At 45.2% G+C, this 23,421-nt stretch overlaps 1 protein-coding gene across 1 annotated transcript in view; it reads left to right on the forward strand.

Annotated features, from left to right (window-relative positions):
* MYO5C (myosin VC) overlaps positions 1-23,421 on the forward strand; it is an 89,319-nt gene that overhangs the window by 53,496 nt on the left and 12,402 nt on the right. Inside the window, exons 24-38 of the mRNA XM_082734716.1 lie at positions 1,064-1,127; positions 3,391-3,571; positions 5,382-5,475; positions 5,786-5,849; positions 5,935-6,015; positions 7,097-7,277; positions 8,894-8,987; positions 9,435-9,498; positions 10,526-10,694; positions 12,001-12,088; positions 14,878-14,976; positions 16,402-16,556; positions 18,015-18,104; positions 21,234-21,384; positions 22,429-22,711. Of these exons, the coding sequence (XP_082590842.1) occupies positions 1,064-1,127; positions 3,391-3,571; positions 5,382-5,475; positions 5,786-5,849; positions 5,935-6,015; positions 7,097-7,277; positions 8,894-8,987; positions 9,435-9,498; positions 10,526-10,694; positions 12,001-12,088; positions 14,878-14,976; positions 16,402-16,556; positions 18,015-18,104; positions 21,234-21,384; positions 22,429-22,711 (1,858 nt within the window). The remainder of the gene's footprint in view (positions 1-1,063; positions 1,128-3,390; positions 3,572-5,381; positions 5,476-5,785; positions 5,850-5,934; positions 6,016-7,096; positions 7,278-8,893; positions 8,988-9,434; positions 9,499-10,525; positions 10,695-12,000; positions 12,089-14,877; positions 14,977-16,401; positions 16,557-18,014; positions 18,105-21,233; positions 21,385-22,428; positions 22,712-23,421) is intronic.

Below are 23,421 nucleotides of genomic sequence, written 5' to 3' on the forward strand. Positions count from 1 at the left end.
GAGATCACAAGTAGGCAGAGAGGCAGGCAGAGAGAGAGAGAGAGGAGTAAGCAGGCTCCCCGTCGAGCAGAGAACCCTATGCGGGACTCGATCCCAGGACCCTGAGATCATGACCTTAGCCGAAGGCAGCGGCTTAACCCACTGAGCCACCCAGGCGCCCTTGTTTTTTTGTTTTCTTTCTTTCTTTTTTTTTAATCAAGTAATTCAGGGTAGCTTTCATCACCTCCTCCTGGGGCTCCCCTCTGGGGCAGGATTCAGAAGTGAGGTAGAAGTCAAAGATGGGATGTCAATGAAGTACAGATAGAGATGTCAGGCTTTGATGGGTTACCCCATTTTCAAGGCACCTGTCGTGTGTGGATGTGTTGTGAACCCAGGACTGTCACAGCTTCAGAATGTACGTGGCTTCCGGCTGCCCAGTGTTGCCTCAACCTACCGTTTGTTGTTGGAGACTCTTGTGCTGAAAGGCAACAGCAGCTTTGTCAGACTTCCTCTTCCCCAGATGAAGACAGACACTTAATCGTTTTCTTGGTTATGGTGAATGATGACCATGGTGAGCCAAGAGAACCACTTTGGCTCCCCTCTCCCTGCCGGGGGACATATGGCATCTGTCAGAGACAGTTTGGGTGGTCACTGCACAGGACGGCCCCCTCTCCACAACAAGGTATTCTCCAGTCTGAAGCGTTGACAGTATCAAGACTGAAACCCCATCATAAACTGACCATTGTCCTTCCCAGGGGGTGTCTGTGTGCTTTTAATAGTCATATATATTGTCTCAAAGCCAATTATGCATTTTTAAACAAGTAATACCCAGACCGAAAAAGTACTATAAATGAAACTATTCACACATTTCCAGCATGACCAGTTTGTGAGAATTATTATTTCCCCTTCTTGCCTGCATTTCTAATTTCTAAATTATAAAAAGTGGCCGTAACCCTCCCATCTTCAGTCCTACTCATCCCAAGTAGCCCATGATTGTTCTCACAGCCACGCTTTCTTACGTGTGACATGACGCCTTCGAGGTACTGGGTGCAGACATATTTCCAAGGACGTTCTCTCTTCACAGAAAAGATGGACGACCTCACCAAGCAGCTCTTTGATGATGTGCAAAAAGAGCAAGAACAGAGAATGTATGTAATCTGGTTTGCCTTCAAGTTACTGCTTCCTTCTCTCTCTCCTGTTTTATATTTTGCTTCTCAACTTGCTGATAGCAGGTCACAGATCCAGGAAAGCAGGGAGGTGAATATCTGTAGGAAGTGAGGGACTCCGATGTGTGTGAGCCGAGGCCCCCAGGGTGCACCTTTCAGGCCCGTCTCCCGTCCTTCAGTGGTGGGCGGTGGACCCCCAGGAATTTCCCACTTTCCCTTCATGGCTAAGACAGAAGTTCAGACACAGCCCTCCCTTTCAGCTTCCATCAAGTCCAAGAAGTAAAATTATTGCCTAGGAAATAAGCCTGCCTCCCTCCCCTGTCTGTTGTGTCTGTTAACTTGACTCTTGCCTCAGTCAATAGGGGTGGAACCCACCTCACAATACTTGAGGCAGGCCCCCATGACCTTGTACTCTGCCAGCCCCACCTGCCCTAGCTCAGTACCAAACACCCTGCTAATCTGCAAAGGCTGCAGTCTACACTCCCCTTTCTTAGAGAGTCAACTCAGAGCTCTTAGATCTGAAAGTAGGGATATGTGGCAGGGTGTTGGGGAGAGACAAAATATCCTTGGCATGTTTCATTTGGGGGCTGGAAGGCTCAAAACTGGGTGGAAGGACATATGCCTTCCCCGCTTGGTTGGCAGAGGAGCCTGAGTCTTAGTAAGGAGCAGGATGCCAAATCGTTAGTGGCGGGAACGTACCCAAGAGCTCCAAGAGTTACCAGATACGTGTTTCACAATCCTATGTGAGTTTTAGAATAGGGAGATTGGGTTCTTCACCTTGAAAATTTTATTTGTCGGTGAACACTCAACTCCAGGAAAGGAGCTCAGTTTTTGGCCTCCACTGTGCATGAGGGCAGGTGGAGCAATCATTTGGAGAGGGGGTTTGGAGAGACAGGCTGAGGCCAGGTCACTTCAAGTTCTTCACCATCTTCATCAGCTCCCACCGGTAGCATGGACTGGTCCTTTCAGCTGACTGGGGACATTTTAGCCCCTGTCACAACCCATGAGGGGCGCCCAGATGCCCGCAGCCTGTGGGTGGCTCCCAGCCCGCATAGGTACAAGTCTGCGATCCTTTCAGCATGGACGTCTGGCTGCAGTTTGCTCCTTTACAAGTGCTCTACTGTCTTCTTAGGAGCACAGTGGTTTTTTGAAACACCGGAGAACAAAGTTAAGAAGTTTGTTAATATCTGTGAAAGGAAATGAAACACAAACCTACTGGGAATGTGATTCTCCTCCTGGGGGTTCTCCCTTTGTGTTACGGAAGCCGGTCATAAAACAAGCAGAGATGAGAGCTTGGCCAGTAAAGCGATGATTTTATAAACTCGTGGAGCCCTTGGGACTACTTCCGTTCCGACTGGACCCTCTGGGCTACATTGGGCTGGTCTAGGTCATGTCTCTCTTTGGTTATTTTCTTGGTCAGTCACCCCATATTTAATAGAGCAATCATCTCACAAGGAATTGGATTTCTTTCTTTTTTTTTTTTTTAAGATTTTATTTGTCAGAGAGAGAGAGAGAGAGAGAAAAGCAGGGGGTGGGGCAGAGGGGGAAGCAGGCTCCCCACTGAACAAGAAACTCGATTTGGGACTCAGTCCCAAGACCTTGAGATTGTGATCTGAGCCAAAGGTGGATGCTTAACCCACTGAGCCACCCAGGCGTCCCAGGAATTGGATTTCCACGGACTTTTAGGCACCTGGATTTGCTGCAGGTTATTGTAGAACATTGAAGGGCTGGCCCTCTGACATGTTAAATGGCTGTATTAAATTATTTAGGACCTAGCCAGGATACTTGGAATCCTTGAGTTCCAGGATCCTTGGAACACAGCAGGGGCCAGGGCATGGCAGACTGTGCCAAGGTCTTTGAGAAGGGAAGGGCCCCTCCAAGAGACCACAGGGAACCCCACGGAACTAGGGTGGCTTCAGGAATGGAGTATCCCACCACTGCTGAGTCTTGGAGTTTAGCCTCCCTATCCTATGTCTCCTCTGTGTGATCAGAGTAGAGCTACATTTCTCAGATCAGAAGGTGTAAGAAGCTTCCCTAACATAAGGGGACAGGAAACTGGCAGCTAAAAGTAAGGCCATTGTCTGTTGGAACGGTCACAGTGGATCCTAATTAACTTGTCTCCTTTCCGAGTCTCTTCTCATTACTTTCAAAATGATGTCTTGTTCTAATTCATGGTAAAGACTTTAGAGAAATTCTCAATTACTCATTTCTTTTTTTTTTTTTTTTTTTTTTTTTTGGCGTCTAGACTTCTTGAAAAAAGTTTTGAACTGAAAACACAAGACTACGAGAAGCAGATCTGGTCTTTGAAAGAAGACATTCAAGCTCTCAGAGCGGAGAAAACGCACCTGCAGCACCAGCTAGAGGAAGAACGGGTCACCTCCGATGGCTTAAAGGGGGAGGTGGCCCAACTGAGAAAGCAGGCAAAGGTAGTAGGGGCTTCCCGCCTGCAGATGAGCTCCCTGGCTGTGCCGTGTGAGCCGCACGGAGGGGGCACTTCCACAGACCCGTGGGGTCAGATAGCTAAGAGCATCTGAATAAGGCCAAAATCTAAAGGATCCTGATCCCTTCAGTTCTTCTAAGGAGGAATCCCCAAGTTGCCTTTGACTCACCAGTCATTCATTTTCATATTTTAAAAGTCAGCTTTCTAACTCTTTTGAAATTAAGTGAAGTTATTCAAATATGCTGACCTAGAGAACACTTCCAGATTAAATGATAAATTGATGTGAACCCTTCTTCTATATTCCATCATGTTGTTATAGTTCTATAAACACCTGTCTTAAAATTAAAATACCTTATTATCAGAATGTTTTAAATTGTTATCAGAAAATCCACAAAAGCAGCGATCCCTGCTTGGACAGTCAAGGCTTAACTGAATTCCTTCCCTACACTAGAAAACACATACCCAAGTGTCCCTGTGTTCTTCAGTGCAAAATATCTCAGTGTGAGTTTGGAAAGCTTTTAAGCTTCCACTAAATAAGTGAAATGCGTGTTGGTAGAATGTTGTTAAGATTATGCAAATGTTTGCTGTAATGGTCGTGGAATAGCCACGCATGGCTTAGAAGAAACTGTAGGAATCCCATCTAGGTCACCTCTTGACAAGAGAGCTGTCCACATCCTCTGGGTCCCAGTTTCCTGTCGTTGAGAAGGAAGAGTTTGGACCGTGGGATCAGGGAAGACCACGTATTGCTCTGACTACTTCACTCTTAGCAGCCACATGAGGCTCGCATCAATCCCTGGGAGTCGTGTCCTCTGCCTAGTCTGTATCTTGGGACATCATAGGGCTGCCCTTGAGTGAGACCCCACTATTTGTCACTCACTTCCTCTTTGGTAGGAAACATGGCCCAAACCCTCTGATGTGGTATATTAAGATTCATCTGATTTTCACAGAAAATAAACATCATCAGTCTGGAAGTAAGCACATCTATGACTTGGAACATTTGTCAAAACGTTACCAAGAGCAGGGCTTTTGGATTGGACAGTCCTGGGGCCCCATCAGCTTCCCTGTGTGCCCCTGAGCATGCCATTTCCCCTCTGTCACCCCAGTTTTCTCATCTGTAAATTATTACTCCATCACCGAGGGGCCTATCATAAGGAAGAGGTCATGTATGTGAAGTGATTGGTAAATGTCAGTTGGATCTTTCTCCTCACCCTCTGAGGAAACTGGGGCTATGGCCCTCAAACACTTAGACAAATTGAGAAAATATCAAGGCAGAGTTATTTCCCGCTGCATATCTCCCAGAGCTACAATCCCTCACACCTGTGACCCTTACTCAGTCTGGCCTCACAACGTAATAAAGACAGAATACAGCCTCTTCCCCACAACCTCTGCTCCTCCTCGGCCAACTCCCAGTCTCCCAGGTATCCTTGGCTCTGCCCCAAGAGTTCATCGTACCAGTGAAAGAGAATTTAGCCCCTTAGGTTTTACTCCTCTTGGGCCCCCTTCCTCCCCAGGCCAGCCCAGCCCAACCTTGAAGTAAGAAGCTATTTTTCCATTTATGTAGTAAGAAAACCAATTCTATTGCTACAACTGACTACATCTGGGAATAAGTAGCCACATTTTGAGCAGTGAAACATACTTCAAGGCCACAATGTGTGGGCAGTGATGATTTAACAAGATGCTAGCTGGGTGAGGCTGTCTTGGGTAGATGCACGATACCGTGTTCGTATTCTCTTTGTCTGGTATAAGCCATAATATCTACTTCTTCTTTACCCGGTACCGTCACTGCCATGATACAGACAATCTCTGAGTTTGAAAAGGAGATAGAGCTACTTCAAACACAGAAGATAGATGTGGAGAAACACGTGCAGTCACAGAAACGGGAAATGAGAGGTAAGAAAAATAAGAGTCACTGAGTCTACGGGCGCAGACCCAGTTTACCACGGGCATGACCGCTAAGGAAATGTATCCTTTGGTATGATGAGCCCAGTTGGTTTGCTGGTTGGTTGGACAAGTGGCAAGTTGAATAGCTGGTTGATGTCATAGCTGGTAGGTTGGTTAGTTGATTGGTTGAACAGCTGCTAAGTTAGCTGATGGTATGGTTAGCTGTGTGAAATCTAGAAAAGTAGGACCAAAAAAGGGAATGGGAGAAGAGAAATCATGCAGAAATGTCATTTATACCAGCTCTGCCTTTTCCTCTCAGAAAAGATGTCCGAGATCACCAAACAACTTCTTGAAAGTTACGACATTGAAGATGTTAGAAGCAGGTAATCATTTTTGCATTACCAAACCTTTAGAATCATTTTGCACATGAGTGAGATGATTGCTTTTCTTACTCCCCTTAAATTCCAGGCTCTCGTTGGAAGATTTGGAACATTTAAATGAGGATGGAGAACTTTGGTTTGCTTATGAAGGACTAAAGAAAGCAACACAGTAAGAAACTCTCCTGGAGTTCTTTTTGATTTTCAGAGATAATAAATAATGAAAGTCAAAAGTTTACCTTCCATAGATTTGACACAAAAGAAATTTGGAGTGGAGTAGTGGAATGATCTAATAATCACTGGAAGTATTTCAAGAATTAAGTAATGAGCTTAATAATAAAAAAAATCTTTTTATAGGATAAACTCCTGAGTCGTAAAACCTATAATCTGTACAGGGAAAACAGATGATATCAAATAAGGTAGCCAGTGTTGCCATACAGATATAACTATGTTTAAATTTAAGAAATTTGCTGTAATCTTTTATTTGCAAACTTTATCTTTTATTTATTTATTTATTTTTTATTTTTTTGATAGACAAAGATCACAAGTAGACAGAGAGCCAAGCAGAGATGGGGGGTGGGGGGGGAGCACGCTCCCTGCTGAGCAGGGAGCCCAATGTGGAGCTCAATCCCAGGACCCTGAGATCATGACCTGAGCTGAAGGCAGAGGTTTTAACTCACTGAACCACCCAGGTGCCCTGCAAACTTTATCTTTTAAAGCAATTTCAGGTCCATGGCAAAGTTTAGCAGAAAGTATAGAGATTTCTCAGAGATTTCCCTCCCCTCCCCAACAACACCAGTGTTGGTAACCCCCACCAGAGTGGTACGTTTGTTAAACTTGATGAACTTACATTGATCCGTCATTATCACCCTGAGTCAGTAGTTTACGTCAGGGTTCACTGTTGGTGCTGTACATTCTGAGTCTGACACATGTATACTTAATGAATATTTACTATAGTTGCATACCAAACATATTCTTAAACTAATAACATGTAATTTTAATAATGTCTAAAATTTTTTTACCATTAGCTGCATATTAATGCCACATAATGCTTCCTAACTGGCTAGAAGGATTTTATAATTCTCCATACCAAATTCCGTAACCTGTCACTATGTGTGTACACATAAACTTTGCGTCCTTAACATAGCGCTCACTGTGAATTTTCCTAACTGCTGCGCATGTCCATGCTCACAGTCAGCAGACCAGCAGAACAAGGACCATGTGGTTCACTTCTTGCCCCCCTCCTCCGACAGCGTGTTGGAGAGCCATTTCCAGTCCCAGAAGGACTCCTATGAAAAGGAGATCGAAGCTTTGAACTTCAAAGTGGTGCACCTAAGTCAAGAGATCAACCACCTGCAGAAATTATTTAGAGAAGAGACTGACATCAATGAAAGTATCCGTCATGAAGTCACCAGGCTAACATCGGAGAACATGGTACAGGCTTAGCCATGGGCCCCGGGGGTGGCCATTACTCTAGAGATGTCATTTAACAGTGGGATAAAATTCAGTTTCTTGGTAGTAAACGATGGATCAGAATTATGTTTTCTAGAAGTGAAATAGCTGGGTCCAAAGATACAACTATCAAGTTACCCTGGGCTGGAGAGCACTTTGATTTGAGAGTGGATTTATTTACCAGGGGATGGGTCCCAATTCTGTGGTGTACACCTGTATTTTGTAAATCTGTGTTTTTTAAGTCTAGCCCTAACCTCTTGGAAAGTTACAAAAAACGCTAAGGTAGAGGAATGACTCTGGAGTGGGGCATGTGTTCAGGTCTGTCCCTCTGCTTGTGCTTCTCATCTCATTTTCTCAAGGACTTCTCTCTTCCATGACACCTGTTCCCTGCCCCCACCCCACCCCAGTGTTTGTCTCATCCATGCCTCAGCCTTGGAGAAATCCTGGAGGAATCTCCTGACTCAAAGAATATCCCTTTCTTAACCCCACATCATCTGTAGCCACCACCCCATTTCTCTGTGGGGAGCTGGCCAGGCTTCTCAGTGGTCACCTAATGGATTTTTGCACTCACCTCCCAACTCCCCCACAGCCATGCCATTCTGTCCTAAGCCCCAACCACTGACCAAGTCTGCCTGCACACGGCTGAGCCCAATGTGTTCCTTTTCACCCCCATCTTATCTCTCAGCAACATTAGGTGATGTTAATCAGTCCGTCTTCCTCCTTGCTCTTTGTTCTGCCACCTTCCAGGATACCATGCTTTCCTAAGAACCCACCTCTAAGGTTACCCTGTCTCAGCTTTCTTACCATTTCCTTCTCTTCTGCCTAACCTGAGAGTATTAGGACATCTCCGGGCTGTGTCACAAATGAGATGTGGCTCTAGGCATAGCAGATGTGTGCAGCAGTGGTTAAGGGCCTTCATGTCTTTGTTTATTCTTTGGATGAACCTTTACTGAGGAACATTGCAGAAACAGGCATCCAAATGCACAAACCAGTATTCTTCACATGTACTTCAGAGGCACACGTGTTTTCATACACTTGGATGACAGAAAAGCTATTTACCTGACCGAGGGTGGATGTGAGTGACATTTATAGAAATACACAGACAGACAAGGACAGAGGATCATGAAACATACTAGATCATTCCAGACCTCCACTAACAGAGCGGCACCCCACCTAGAAATCACAGGGCGCAGGCGGACCTCTTTGAGATGATTTTCATGTTCCTAGATGAGGATATGACCTTTCTGGGCCGGGGCTGAAGAGACTGGCTCACCACAGCAGAGCCCCCACACGGCCTCCTAGACAGGGTTCTTCCTTCTCCTCCGGGAGAGCTCGGTGATATCACGGGTGTAGCTGTGTGAGAGCCACTCCCTCCAGACACGCTGGTGTTGCTTGTGACTCTCTAGATCTTGAGGTAAAAAATTGTAATGCCAAACCAGGTTAATGCCTTGGCTGGCCCTCCTATACAACCGAACCCGACATATGCTCCCTGGGGTTAGACACCTACATGGTCTAGTTTGCTTCCGAGAAGCTCCGAGATTTTGAAGCTCACAGACAAAAGCATTTCATATTCAAATATTTCTAATTCTTCTCTAAAGATGATCCCAGACTTTAAACAGCAGATTTCAGAACTGGAGAAACAGAAGCATGATCTGGAAATCCGCCTGAATGAACAAACGGAAAGCATGAAAGGTAACTGAAACTGTCACGAAACTGCTTTTAGAAAATGGATTCCTTGTCCAGGAAATGACAGAGAAGTCATTGTACCCCAGCATCTCAGACTCTGGTTCTCCAGGGGCCCAGCCAGGTGACATAAATGTGAGAAGTGGGCTGAGTGGAGGGGACTGTAAGGGGCAAGACATTTAGAGGTGCGGTGGCTTCCAAGCTCCGTTGATTGTTGCCAAGTGGGAATACTGGCCCCAGTGTTGCTTGATATCCCATCTTTAAAGAAAAGCCAGAAAACCAGATTTTTATGTGGAATATCACAATTTTGGAATAATGGCTTTGAAAATTTTTAAACATTGTTCAGACCAAACAAAACCTAATCTCAAGCAGGAAACAGCTTAGGACTGTTTCAAAGCAAGACCCAATGTAAATCAAAACGTGACCCCAAAGTAAAGACAGTTCTTCCCACTACAGGCAGACTGGAAGAATTGTCTAATCAGTTGAACCGCAATCGAGAAGAAGAAGGAACACAAAGAGAGTAAGTGTTAATGTGTATACTCTTTGAGCTCATGCTCATGCAATGCTTTCTTTTCTGAAATTGTGGGAGAAACCAAGATATGTTATAAAGCCAGAAACGCAAGGTGCTGATTAAGATAGATGATCTATTACCATTCATATGTGAAGGAAAGAAACACATATGTATACACCACACAATACACACACACACAAACACACCTGGCAGAACATACAGGAATCAAGACATTGCTTGTTCCAGGGAGGGTAACCGGATGGCTGGTGCCCAGCAGTGGGGACATAATTTTCACTTTTTATGCCCTTAGAACATGGATCGTCTGTTCAAAACACTGCTGAAATAAGATTGTGTGGGAGAGAACAGATTTTCTCAGAGCAGGGTCAGGCTTGAAATCCATGCGACAGAGAGTCTTTACGGATAATCCCCCCAGATATGCAAATTGACCCCTATAGGGCTTGGTGCTGAGGTGGAGCCTTGTGGGGGGGAAAATGTTTTGCCGCCAACAGGCTGACACACTTACCTTTCAGAGCCGTACACGGATGCCCTATGTCCTAGGGAGGATTTTAGTCATGTGACTTTATTGGTAGGATGGTGGTGAAATGAGGATCCCAAATAGTAGGAAAGTGGCGAGACAGTCTTGGATCTCTACTTCTCTTCTCCCTGGGTTTTTGAGAGTCTGGCCCCCAGGCCATTCACATAGGACCTAATCACTGGACTTTTGGTCATAAGGGTGTGAGTGGATGTGGGTGTCCTGGGGCAGCCATCAGCATCCTTTGGCAGAGTGGAGGCAGGAATCTCTTATCAAGTTAAGGAGACTGGGGCAACCGTGGGCAGCTCCACACCCAGCCAGCCCTGATCTTCACCCCTACCCCCACCCCCACCTCAAAGACTTTCCTATTTAGGTACTACTCACTTTACACATCAATTGGCCCAAGTATTTTTCTGTCTTTGGAAATAATCAGTGTTTGCTATGACAAGTGACTTCTCCATGACGGTAAAACTGATGCCAAAATTTCCTTTATCTTTTTCTCAGGACCCTAGAGGCCCAAAATGAAATACACACCAAAGAGAAAGAGAAGCTGATCAGTAAGATACAAGAAATGCAGGAGGCCAGCGAGCACTTGAAGAAACGATTTGAAACTGAGAGTGAAGTCAGGAGTACATTCCGGCAGGAAGCGTCTCGTCTAACTATGGAAAACAGAGTGAGAATTCTCCCAGTTTGTTGATAAAGGACTGTGTGCAGATGTCACTGAAAGTGGGGGGACATGCCACCTAAAGCACATGATGAACAACTACAGACCAAAAGCCGCTTCCGTCAGAGCACTCTGTGTCCTTAACTCAGCACACAGGTGGTCTCCGAGTTGTGGGCTTCTTCTAGGGAACCTTGGGGACTTTCATGGGCCACACCAGGAAAGTGTCCAATAGAGTAAAGGGACAACAAGAGGAGAGATGAGCGCTGTCCCAGGGATGGCACCCATCTGAGATGATGATGTTCTAGTCTACAGCAAGCTTTTCCCCATTAAAGGGCCACGCTTGCTTTGGGGGTATGCCCTTCCTACAGTTTTTCAAGTCAAAATGTTCTTCTATGAAATGATCAAGATGGTACATGGCAAACGTTTTAAATTGTTCAAATCTTCATCAAATTATAAATGCCCTGGTCAAAATGAAATTAGGCAACTCTAAGTCAGTCCCCAGCAATTCTCTGGAGATGTGATTGGTGTGTGAAACCCACAGGACTGGGAAGCACCGTAGTGGCAGATGGGGCACTTTCCTAGGAGGCGGACATGCTCAGGCCCCTTCCTGGCCTGGCAGCCTCCAAGACCATAAGATCTCTATTACTTGAGGGGCAACAATAACATCTAGTTTTAATTTTTCATTTCTTTGATAAATAGTGAGATGATCACTAAAAGGAATGAAGGGCTGATACATACTTGAAACTGATGAAACTGGGGCACCTGGGTGGCTCAGGGGGTTAAAATCTCTGTCTTCATCTCAGGTCATGGTCTCGGGGTAGTGGGATCGAGTCCCGCATCGGGCTCTCTGCTCAGCCAGGAGCCTGCTTCCCCCCTCTCTCTGCCTGCCTCTCTGCCTACTTGTGATCTCTGCCTGTCAAATAAATAAATAAAATCTTAAAAAAGAAAGAAAGAAAGAAAGAAACTGATGAAACTTGAACACATTTGCTAAGTGAAAGAAGCCAGACACAAAAGGCCACACATTTTATGATTCCACTTATGTTAAGTGTCCAGAAGAGGCAAATAATACAGAGTCAGAAAGTAGATCAGTGATTGCCAAGGACTGGAAGGGACTAGGGGAACAAGTTACACGTTTCTTTCTGGTGTGACAAAAATGTTCCAGAATTAGATGATGGTGGTGGTTGTCTAGCTAACTTTAGAAAACAACCAGATGTGTCCTTCAAATTGAATTGGGTGGTATGTTAATGAAGCTGTTACCAAAACACAGATTAAAATGCTTTGAAGCAAATGTCTTTGTTTCTTTTGATTTCTGTAGGATCTTGAAGAAGAGTTAGACATGAAGGACAGAGTGATTAAAAAGCTACAAGATCAAGTCAAGACTCTAACCAAGACGATTGAAAAGGGTAGGAAAAATAACATTCCCTTTCCTGCCTTTTGAACTCTCAGATAAGGTCAACAAGCATTGTTTGTTTCCTGAAGTGGTCCAGAGTCTTTGAGAGTCAAAGGAACGATTCTCAAATGGGGCAGTTTGTGAGGGAGCAGTTTAGGGCTCAGTGATGGGCCAATGGAACGATCCTTTGGGCCAGAGGATAGCTCATCAGCTATAATTGCAGATAACTGCAGATCCACTCATGGAATTGTAAGGGACAACCCATAACGAATACTTCTAATCTCATCTGCTATTAACTCTTCCCTGGTAAAAATGAAACTGTGAACAAGTTTCCAGTATAACTGCTTTGAAATTCTCTTCCTCTCCCAGTTATACAGGATCAAGACCTCCATTTCTGTTACAAGAAAGAAGTAGAGAATTGAGAAGCTAGACAGGAGTCCCGAACATTGACTGAACTTCTCACTTTGAATGCCCTCACGACCTTCCGTCTGCTTATGAGTCACTGAACTTTTCTGACTTCTCTCTTCTGCTCTCTTGATCCTGCTTCCATATTGCTTCCTCTTCCTCCCAACCTGGATAGCGAAGGCTGTATCTCTAACTGTCTGTTCTTTTTTCTCTATTCATTTCTTTGAAGACCTCCTTCACTGTTATTTACCCCACTCTCACCTCAGTCTCAAAATACCCACCACCAACATGAGGATCTTTCTCCTTCAGTCATTAATGATAAATGTCAGTCTGCCCCATGAGGGCAGGGACCATGTCTGCCCTTCCCAAGTCCCTGTTGTTGGAAAGAACGAATAAACTACCACCTCAACACCAGGATTTCCAAATCCACCTCTCACTCCTCACTTCTGCTCCTGAGTCCCAGCCCCTCTTTGCCTCCAAGACTACTTCCTTGGCCTTTCTACTACCTCCTCCAATTCCAGGGGGCTAAAGTGGAGTACATTAGCTTCCCTTCCTGTATTAGTTATCTATTGTCATACAACAAACTTATCCCCAAATTTAGGAATTTTAAACAACACACACACAGCAACGCAGAGTTTCTGAGAGTCAAGAATGCAGGAGCAACTTAGCTCTAGGGCTCTGGCTCTGAGGGCCATCAAGTCGTCAGCAGAGGTCTAGTCACCCGAGGGCCTAATGGGCTGTAGCATCTGCTTCTAGGCTCGGCCACATGACTCTTGGTAGGAAGCCAACATCTTCTGAACGCTCCATCGGTGTCATTTGCTTCCAGAGTTCCTGCAAGGAACATGCCCAGATACAAGTCAGCACACTCAAGAATACCCAGAGTATAATGGGCTTATTGGATAGTTCTGCTTCCTTTCTTATTCTTCCAGGTCTAGATGCAGGGTACCAATCAGACGCCATTCTTAACATAAACTGTATTGCTTAGTAAGACTGTTGACATTCTACCTTGATTAGTATCCAAGGAAACAGGGCTACTATATTAGCAGGAGAAAGTCTCATACAATAATAAGAAAGTTCTGGTAACTTGTTACCTGCACCACCTTGTTTTCCACCCACCAGACCCTTCTCCTTCTTCTTGGCCTAACTGCTGTACTGCCTCCTTCATTTGTTCCATCCCCTTCTGTAAGAGTTCTTATAGCCCCTGTATTTCCTACAGCTGCTGTAACAAGTCAGCATCAGATTAGCGGCTTAACACAACACAAATTTATCATCTTAAGGTTTTGGAGGTTAGAAGTCCAAAATGGTTTTCAGAGAGTTACAATCAATATGTCGTCAGGGCTATGTTTCTTCTTGAGGCTTTAGGGGAGAAGATTTTCCCTTGCCTTCTCAGCTTTTGGAGGCCACCCACATTTCTTGGCTCATGGGTCCCTTCCTCCATCTTCAAATTCAACAGCATAGCATCGTCAGACTCTTTCTGACTCTCTAACCTCTGTTTCTGTCATCACATCTCCTCTCAGAACGGACATGAATCTTTGGTGACCAGAGGGCAGACTCTGGCACACACAAAGATGTCAACACCCCAAAGCCCAGGGCCTGTGACTGTGTTACTTACAAGGCAAAAGGGGTTTTGCCAACGTGATTAAATTAAGGATCTTGCAATGGGGAGATTACCCTGGGTTATCTAGGGGGCCCAGTGCAATCACAAGAGGCCTTATAAGAGGGTGGCAGGAATGCCAGAGTGAAAGAAGGTGATATGACAATGGAAGCAGAGAGAGAGGGGGACGTGGTGACAGAAGCAGAGGTCAGAGTGTTACGACCATAAGCTGGGGGGTATAGACAGCCTCCAGAAACTGAAAAAGGTACGAAACGGATTCTCCCACAGAGCTTCCAGAACTCAGCTCTGCTGACACTTTGATTTCAGTCCTATAGGAGAGGTCCATATCAGTCTTCTGGGAAAATCTGTGGTATTTTAAGTCACTAACTTTGTGGTAAATTGTTACAGCACATAGAAAACCAATACAGATCCCCTTGGGATCATGACGTTCGGTACTTTGCTCACCAACTGTTCCATGAATCTTGTTTTCGTGGCTGTGAGAGAAGCAATATTTTGGTTGGCTTTCTTACCTGCATGGTGCTGGATTCATGCTGGCTCTCATGAGGCTCTCTTCAAGGATAACTTCAGCTTCTCAGCAGCAGCAGTACTCATGGATAGACTCGCAGACATGACTCACTACCAGAGGAGCTCTTCAGGATTAGTCAAGTTTCATTTATCTGAAAGCCACACGTGTTCATGTGCCAGCCAGTCAGAATGGGGTGGAGAGAGACAGAGTAGGCTATATATAAAGCCAGTAGAAGCTGTTTCTGTGAATTTAACTGATTGATTGCCTCTGCCTATAGGCAATGATGGCCACTTGTCCTCAGGACCCAGGGAGTACCTTGGAATGCTGGAGTACAAGACGGAAGATGAGGACAAGCTCATCCAAAACCTCATTCTTGGTAGTGAGACCTGGAACTCTGAACGTCCACTCCTTCACTCATTGCTCCCATCCTGGGTGGGGGCCGCTGCTTCTCCTAGCCCAGGGTTTTTCAACCTCCACACTGGCAACCAGATAATTGGTCGTTGTGGGGGGCTGTGCACTATAGGATATTAAGTAGCATCCTTGATTCCTACCCTCTGGAAACCAGTAACAACCCCTAATCATGACAATGAAAACATCTCCAGACATTGCCAAACATCCCAAGGGAGCCAGAATTGCCCACACTGGCACCTGGGTGGTTCAGTGGGTTAAGCCTCTGCCTTTGGCTCAGGTCATGATCTCAGGGTCCTGGGATCGAGTCCCACATCGGGCTCTCTGCTTGGCAGGGAGCCTGCTTTTCCCCACCCCACCCCCGCCTGCCTCTCTGCCTACTTGTGATCTCTCCCTGTCAAAAAATAAATAAAGAAAGAAAGAAGAAGAAGAAGAAGAAGTGCTGCCCTTACTCCTTCCAAAGTCTAATCATAGTATCCAGATAGAAAGTCTTAGTACAGGAGCTATGGGGAAAGTAATGTGGCTCCCTGTTCCTTTTGATTTCCACTGAGAATTTTATTTGTAGGCAATGTGATACAGGCTTCCCAGCCCACCTCTGTTACAGGAATATGCCAGCATACATACTCAAGGGCTGGTGGTCTTATAACCAATCTTAATAGACTGTCTTCACCATGAAAACCACATGGTTTTCCAGTGGGAGGGAGAAAACTGACTTTCTTTCTATCAGCTGATCTCAAGATCTTAAAGTAGAAAACTGATGTGTAGCCTAACTTCCTCTTCTAAGTGACACCCCCATCCCCGCAGAGAGCACATGAGCCCCAGGACCCTTTCCTTTCTACCCTCACAGGTGCACAGCTATAGGGCCTCTTGGTTCCCTGTCTTAATGCAGCCATGGGAAGGTTCTTGTTTGCTTACCTGAGTTCATTCTATAAAATTTCTCTCATCCCTTTACTCCCCCCTCTCTCCCCCTGCCATTCTCTTCTGCTCAAGGCCAGCAAGGCCTTCTCTGCAGGATTATTGTGTGTCTATTTTCCCGATTCAAGGGGTGCATGTGGTCACTGAGATCATATCCCACCTCCTCATTAGAGGCTGGAGTCGGGGGCACGGGCGTGGGTCTCCTCCGTTATATTGGAGGTCTGAAGTCTAGGGTCTCCAGGCCAGGGAGAAGCACAAATTCTGTCTGAATTTCAGCCTTTTAAAAAACAGAAAGTACTTGGCAAATGAGAAGTAAGAGGAACAGGTGGTACCTGTATATTTTTGCCAGACTGAATTCCTCATGCATTCAGGCACTGTATCCAGTACAGAAAAGCAAACAAGGCCTGGGCCGTATGGGGAGAGCTGATGGGGAGAGCTGGCTGTCAGCCATAGTCCTCATCAGCTCTCTCTGTTCCAGACTTGAAGCCCCGTGGCGTGGTGGTGAACATGATCCCAGGGCTGCCGGCTCACATCTTGTTCATGTGTGTGCGCTACGCGGACTCTCGGAATGATGCCGGTATGGTCAAGTCCCTCATGAACAGCACCATCAATGGCATCAAGCAGGTGGTTAAGGTAGGAACTGCCTTTGACATTAGCCCTTGGTATTTTGGTTACTTTAAGAACATCTTAAGGATTCATCCTTGGGCCGTCCTTCACCTCTCGTCTTTGGTGAGCCACGGGACTCCTCAGGCAAGCCCGAGGCCCACCCAAGGAAAGAAGCCAAGCTGTCTGGAAAAGACAAGCTCCATCAGGGATCCCCAAGGCTAAAGATTAGCACATAGACCTCAAGGCCTTACCTCCAAGGCTACAACCTGGTAATCACCAGCCCCATCACCACTACCTGCTCAGGAGGTGAGAGTCCCCTGCTGTGAGGATTCTCATTCAGCAGGAGTTAGGAGTAGAGAATTAACACTTGTCTGTTGTTGAGTGCTTCCTGGTCACTATATTCACGAGAGCCACCAGAGGGCTCTTGGAAGGGGCACCCATGGGTTTTAGGGCACATGTGCATTTCTAGGCTATAGGCACACAGTATTTGCCTCATTTTGCTGCTCTGGAATATTTAAATATTTAGAAACTAAAAAATGCAGGCATGAGGAGTATAAATCCTTTCTCACCAGCATCTCCTGTCTCCGTTTCCCCAGTGACTCCCTGGCCTCTGCCTTTGTGTGGCCAGGACCTGCCCACATACCCCACAGTCTCTATGCTTTTCCATCCACCCCCGCCCCGACTGCCGAGGTGCTCACAACTAGCAGGCTCCCCTGGTTCTGGCAGTCTGGCTTCTGTTCCTGTCACTCCACAGAAAGATCACCAATGATTCCTCTTGCTAAATCCAATGGTTTTCCCTTCTTTTTTTATCCTCCTCCCGTGGATGGAACCACTAGGCCCTCCTCTCTGAAACACTCCTACTTTGTCCTTCAAATCCCGGGACTTTCCCAGTTTTCTGCTTACCTCTGACCACGGTACCTCTTAACCTTCTCTGTGCCTCTTCCCGCTGCCCCACAAGCAGAGCTACTCTCCCCAGCAGAGTCCTCAATTCTGAGCTCTTGTCCCTCCAGCCCTTTCCTTCAAGGACAGCATTTTCCCCGCTCGTAGGAGACTTTCTCAGCTGCCCTCTTTTCACCAGCATCCTTGCATCCTGAGCGTTTGGAGTCTAGTCTAGGACCACTGTGCAGGAGCTCAGCACCCATTTAATTATGTCTTGCGTATGTGATGTTATGAACAACGTTCTTCCCAGTCAGAACGTGAGCTCTGGAAAGCGAGGATCCAGACTTAACTTTACCAGGAAGTTTCATCATCAGAAATACTTTGCAAACCAGAACCTGCTAAATAAACATAAAAGCTTATCATTATAGTATAAATTGAGTAAAGTCTATGGTGAATAAAAGAAGAATTCATTCTGATCAAAAGCCATGAATTGACCAAATTGGTAAGATTCATGTGATCTTGGCTCAAAGGCACCAGGAGTCACCAGATCCAACTTTGTCTTTCTTGGTTTGTTTGTTTGTTTGTTTGTTTGTTTTTGTTTTTAAGGAACATGTAAACGATTTTGAGATGCTGTCTTTTTGGCTTTCCAATACGTGTCATTTCCTCAACTGCCTGAAGCAGTACAGTGGAGAAGAGGTAGGGACACTTGCCTGTTCTGTGTTCTGTGCAGACTGCTGGTCTCTAACTTCCTCATGAGCAAGAGCTCACCACAGCAATTGGGGACATCCCCAGCTCCAGGGGTAGCCTCTGCTCCAGATGGCTTCCCAGTCTCCTTCTCAACCAGGAGGCCAACTTCACATCACTGGTCAGACAGAAGTCACAGTCAGAAAGACTTAGCAAGAGGCCTGGACCTTGGGCATGATACTGGGTCTCAGTTTTCCTTGAGTTTTAAATTAATGAGGTCAGGGTCCCTGGGTAGTTCAGTCAGATAAGCTTTCGGCTTAGGTCACCATCCCTCAATCCTGGAATGAGCCCTGTTCAGCAGGGAGTCTGCTTCTCCCTCTCCTCTGCCCCTCCCCCTTCTCTCAAATAAATAAAATCTTTAAAATAATAATAATTAATAAAAACATCATAATAATAATAAAGTAAGATGATTTTTAAGTTTGTTTCTGGTTGTGACATTCTGAAGTTTTCAGTATCATGACTCTAAAATCCAATCTTTAGACTAACATGACTGTTATGTTTCTTTGGAGCTCTTTTCTCTTCAGGATTCTGATCATTCCTCCACAATCTGTATGTACATTCTTTGCCATTCCAGCTCTGCTCCCAACAGAAAGGAATTCTCCACCTTCAAGTGTTCACAGACTAAAATGTCACTGACCTAAAATAATAAGGTAGTTTTCAGGGTTTTCACTGCTCTCTCAGATGTTTGTACCATTAATGGTCCCACCAGCTGTGTATGAAGTTTCCAGTGTCATCCCTTCACCAACACTTGATATTGACAGGCATTTTAATTATTTACCAATCTCATTGGTATAAAATAATACCTTGTTGACTTAATTTGCAATTACTTGATCACTAGTGAGGTGAGGACTCACTCCATGGAGGGGCACCTGGGTAGCTCAGTTGTTGAGTGTCTGACTCTTGGTTTCCACTCAGGTCATGATCTCAGAGTTAAGAGATGAAGCCCACGTAGGGCTCCCTGCTCAACTGGGAGTCTGTTGGAGATTTTCTTTCTCTCTCCTGCCCTTTTCCCTACTCCCATGTTCTCTAAAATAAGTAAAATAAATATTTTAATAAAATAAATCTTTTCTTAAAAAAAAAAAAGAGAGAGAGGGGTGCCTGGGTGGCTCAGTGGGTTAAAGCCTCAGCCTTTGGCTCGGGTCATGATCCTGGGGTCCTGGGATCGAGCCCTGTGTCGGGCTCTCTGCTCAGCAGGAAGTTGCTTCCTCCTCTCTCTCTCTCTGTCTGCCTCTCTGCCTAATTGTGAGCTCTGTCTGTCAAATAAGTAAATAAAATCTTTAAAAAAAAAAGGAGTCACTCCATGTGCTCATTGGTCATTTGGGTTTCTGTTTAAATTGTCTACTGACATCAGTCTCCATTTTCTTTAGAGACAATTTTTTTTCTGACTGATTTGTAGGAGATCTTTACATATCATGAATAAACCATGGTTTGTCTTATAATTTTTTTTATGGAGTCCATTGTACACAATTTCTGAATTTTGGTATACCAATCCTATTCTTTTATGATATGTGTTTTAGTGTCTTCAGGAAATTCTTCCCTGCCCGAGACCATGAACTTCTCTTACTTTCTTCTAAACTTCTATAATTCAAATTTAGAGCTCACAGTTATGCTTTTATCTATCCAGAACTGGTGTGATTATTTATCCCATGATGTGTGAGATAATTACCTCATACCTTCTTCTGGGTGGATAATTAATTGTCCCAATGAAGGAAAAGTAAAATAAAATATAAAAGTAACTCTACTAGTACTATAGAACAAGAAGAAAAGTAAGTAAATATAATCCAATCTCTGACTAAAATGAATAACAAAAGGAGCTGGGGGCACAGCCCAGTCCATTTAAGACAAACTGGCATGTGTGAGACATTAATGAAAGAGGATATTATTCGACACCATTTATCTTTTGACCCTTTCTTTGCCCCCTCTGCCATGTATACAGCATTCTTATCCCTGTTTGAATGTTTCTTTTTTTTAACTGCCATATTTTCATTTCTATTTCAATGGTTCTTTTTCACCTCTGCCTCTTATCATTATATCCTCTTCTTAATGCTTTCTTTTTCTTTTACCTCTTTGAACATGTTGGATATATCATATTAATCTGGTTGGGCTGTTATCACAAAATACCACAGACTAGAAGGCTTTTAAACCATAGAAATGTACTTTCTCACAGTTCTAGGGGCCCAAAGTCTGACCCTCAACCAGCCTACCAGCATGGCTAGTTCCTGCTGAGAGCTCTGTTCTGGCGTGTGGATGGCTTCCTCTCTCTGCTGCGCCCTCCCACAGCCTCTCCTCAGGGCACATGGTGTGGAAGAAGACAGACTGAGCTTTCTAGTGTCTTTTCTTCTTCTTTTATTTTTTTTTAAGATTTTATTTATTTATGACAAAGACAGTGAGAGAGGGAACACAAGCACAGGGGAGCTGGAGAGAGAGAAGCAGGCTCCTTGCTGAGCAGGGACCCCCCATCCCATAGGGATCCTGGAAACCTGGGATCATGACCCTAGCCTAAGGCAGATGCTTAACTGACTGAGCCACCCAGGTGCCCCCTAGTGTCTCTTCTTAAAGGGATACTAATCCTATCAGATTAGGGCCTCATACTAAGGACCTCATTTGATCTGAATAACCTGGTCACATGCTCCATCTTCAAATACAGCCACACTGGAGGAGAGGGCTCTGACATCATAAATATTTAGTCCATAACACACATTTTAAAATATTTCAGGTTGATCTGTGCTCTATAATAATTAAGTCATCAATCTCTTGTATTGCATCTCCTGGCCTCTTACAGGTGTGTGTTTCCTTTGTGGCTTTGCCGTCTTTTTTGATGAGCTTCCATGGGATTTGTTCTGCACTGTATGGTATAGGTGCAGGGCAGGGGGTGGGGGTGCCTATTTGTAGGGTGAGGAGGCAATATGGCGACAGTTATAGAGAGTAAGCGGCACCACAGACATGCAGAGCTCATTTCATACAATCAGACGCTGGGTTTTAAAGTATAGACGCTTATTGGACTGTCCCTAATAGAGGTAGTGATTTAATTTCCTACATGTCTGTATCATTCTAATATTTATATGCTCACATTACTTTCAGGAATTCATGAAGCTTAATAGTCCACATCAGAATAAGAATTGCTTGAACAATTTTGACCTCTCAGAATACAGACAGATTCTTAGTGATGTGGCAATACGAATCTATCATCAGTTCATTGTTGTAATGGAAAACAGCATTCAACCAATAATAGGTAAGAAAAGAATCAATGACCAAAAAATATTTATGGTCACCCTGAGACCTTAAAAAAAGAAATCCAGGGCTGCCTGGATGGCTCAGTTGTTAAGCCTCTGCCTTTGGCTCAGGTCATGATCCCAGGGTCCTGGGATCGAGCCCTGTGTCGGGCTCTCCACTCAGCAGGGAGCCTGCTTCTCCCTCTTTGGCTCTCCCTTGCTTGTGTTCCTTCTTTCACTATCTCTCTCTGTAATATAGAAATAAAATCTTTTTAAAAAATAAAATAATGAAATAAATCCAGTATAAGCTATGCAATGACAAAGAATATAATTTTAAACCCAGAAAAATTTAATTATGTAAATGTCTACTTTTTAATTCTTTTTAATTTCTTGAAATGATGACCTATATAAAAGTACATAGTTCTTAGGGCGCCTGGGTGGCTCAGTGGGTTAAGCCACTGCCTTTGGCTCAGGTCATGATCTCAGGGTCCTGGGATCGAGCCCCACGTCGGGCTCTCTGCTCAGTGGGGAGCCTGCTTCTCCCTCTCTGTCTGCCTCTCTGCCTGCTTGTGATCTCTCTGTCAAATAAATTTTAAAAATCTTTTTTAAAAAGTACATAGTTCTTAGTTTCCTGCCTGTAATGGTGATTCACCCTGAAGGATAAGACTAGGGAGACCTGCTACTACTTATGTAGCTAATCCTAGGTCATCACTAAGCATTTTTGAAATCCTAAAGTCCCACTCAAATTCTTGTATACTTTCTTCAGTTTTCTGAAATTTAAATACTGACTTTAAATGGTTCCAGACCATCAGTTATCATGTTAACCTGCTCCCTCTCCTGTGAAGTTGAAAGAAGAAGGACTCCAAGCTGTTGTAAAGAGCCATGCACCTCCTCCCTCTGGGGCTCCCCAGTCCTTGATCTTCTCGCTTCCCCTATCACAGCTGTGTCCACTGCTAACTCCTGCAGAAAATGTGCCACCTCCTGGAACAGACCCAGGAGAGCCATGGAAAACATTCTCTGGTCGTGCCCACTGTGTGAGCGAGACATGCTTGTGTTCTCTCTAGTGCAGGGCATGCTGGAATACGAGAGCCTGCAGGGCATTTCCGGCCTGAAGCCCACCGGCTTCCGGAAGCGGTCCTCCAGCATAGATGACACCGACGCCTACACGATGACCTCCGTCCTGCAGCAGCTGAGCTACTTCTACAGCACCATGTGCCAGAATGGCCTGGACCCTGAGCTGGTGAGGCAGGCTGTGAAGCAGCTCTTCTTCTTGATCGGGGCCGTCACCCTGAACAGCCTCTTCCTGCGCAAAGACATGTGCTCCTGCAGAAAAGGGATGCAGATCAGGTAAAACCCATAAGCCTTCACCCGTACCCAGAGGCAGCTGGGAAGAATGCCCTTTGTTAGGGTCCGTAATCAAAGGAGCGAGACTGAAACAAAGCGAAGGTCAAGCAAAGCTTTATTTTGCACCAAGCATCGAGAATCAAACCAACCAGTTGGCGCCAAACCAACGGGTCGGGGATGTCTCTTACAAAGAGGCGACCCCTCCCAGCCTCACAGACTAACTTTTATAGAGGTGGTTGAGCCTGGCTATACACAAGTGGCCAATGAGATTGCAACACTCAAAAAAACCTGCACAGTCATGCTACATCAGCAACACACAGAATAAACTGCACAGTCATATTAGGTCACACACAGGTGGCCAATTGAATTTCAATTTACCTTAGTAGATATATGCATGCCCCACTGATTGAATGTCTCCACCTGGCCTGACCCACCCTTGTATCTGGGCTTTGCAAGTAAGTTGAACCTCTGGGAGGTGCAGGGTCAATCTAAGTTCACTGCATAAACACAAAATGGCTCCCTCTGGCTAAGTAGGCCCTTACACCCTTAATGTCTGCTGCCCCTCCGTGTGAGCTGTGCTGCTGGGGTAGGGGCGTGCAAGAGGACTCTTAGAAACTTGAGGAGGTCTGTGGTCTGGCGGTAGCCCCAACCCCCGGTCATCACTCTGCACCAAGCTAGCTTGGCACTCAGGCCCAGGGCCTTCCTTTGGTGGT

Source organism: Mustela nivalis (genome assembly GCF_964662115.1).
Source record: "Mustela nivalis genome assembly, chromosome: 6".
In the NCBI taxonomy this organism is placed as follows: Eukaryota; Metazoa; Chordata; class Mammalia; order Carnivora; family Mustelidae; genus Mustela; species Mustela nivalis.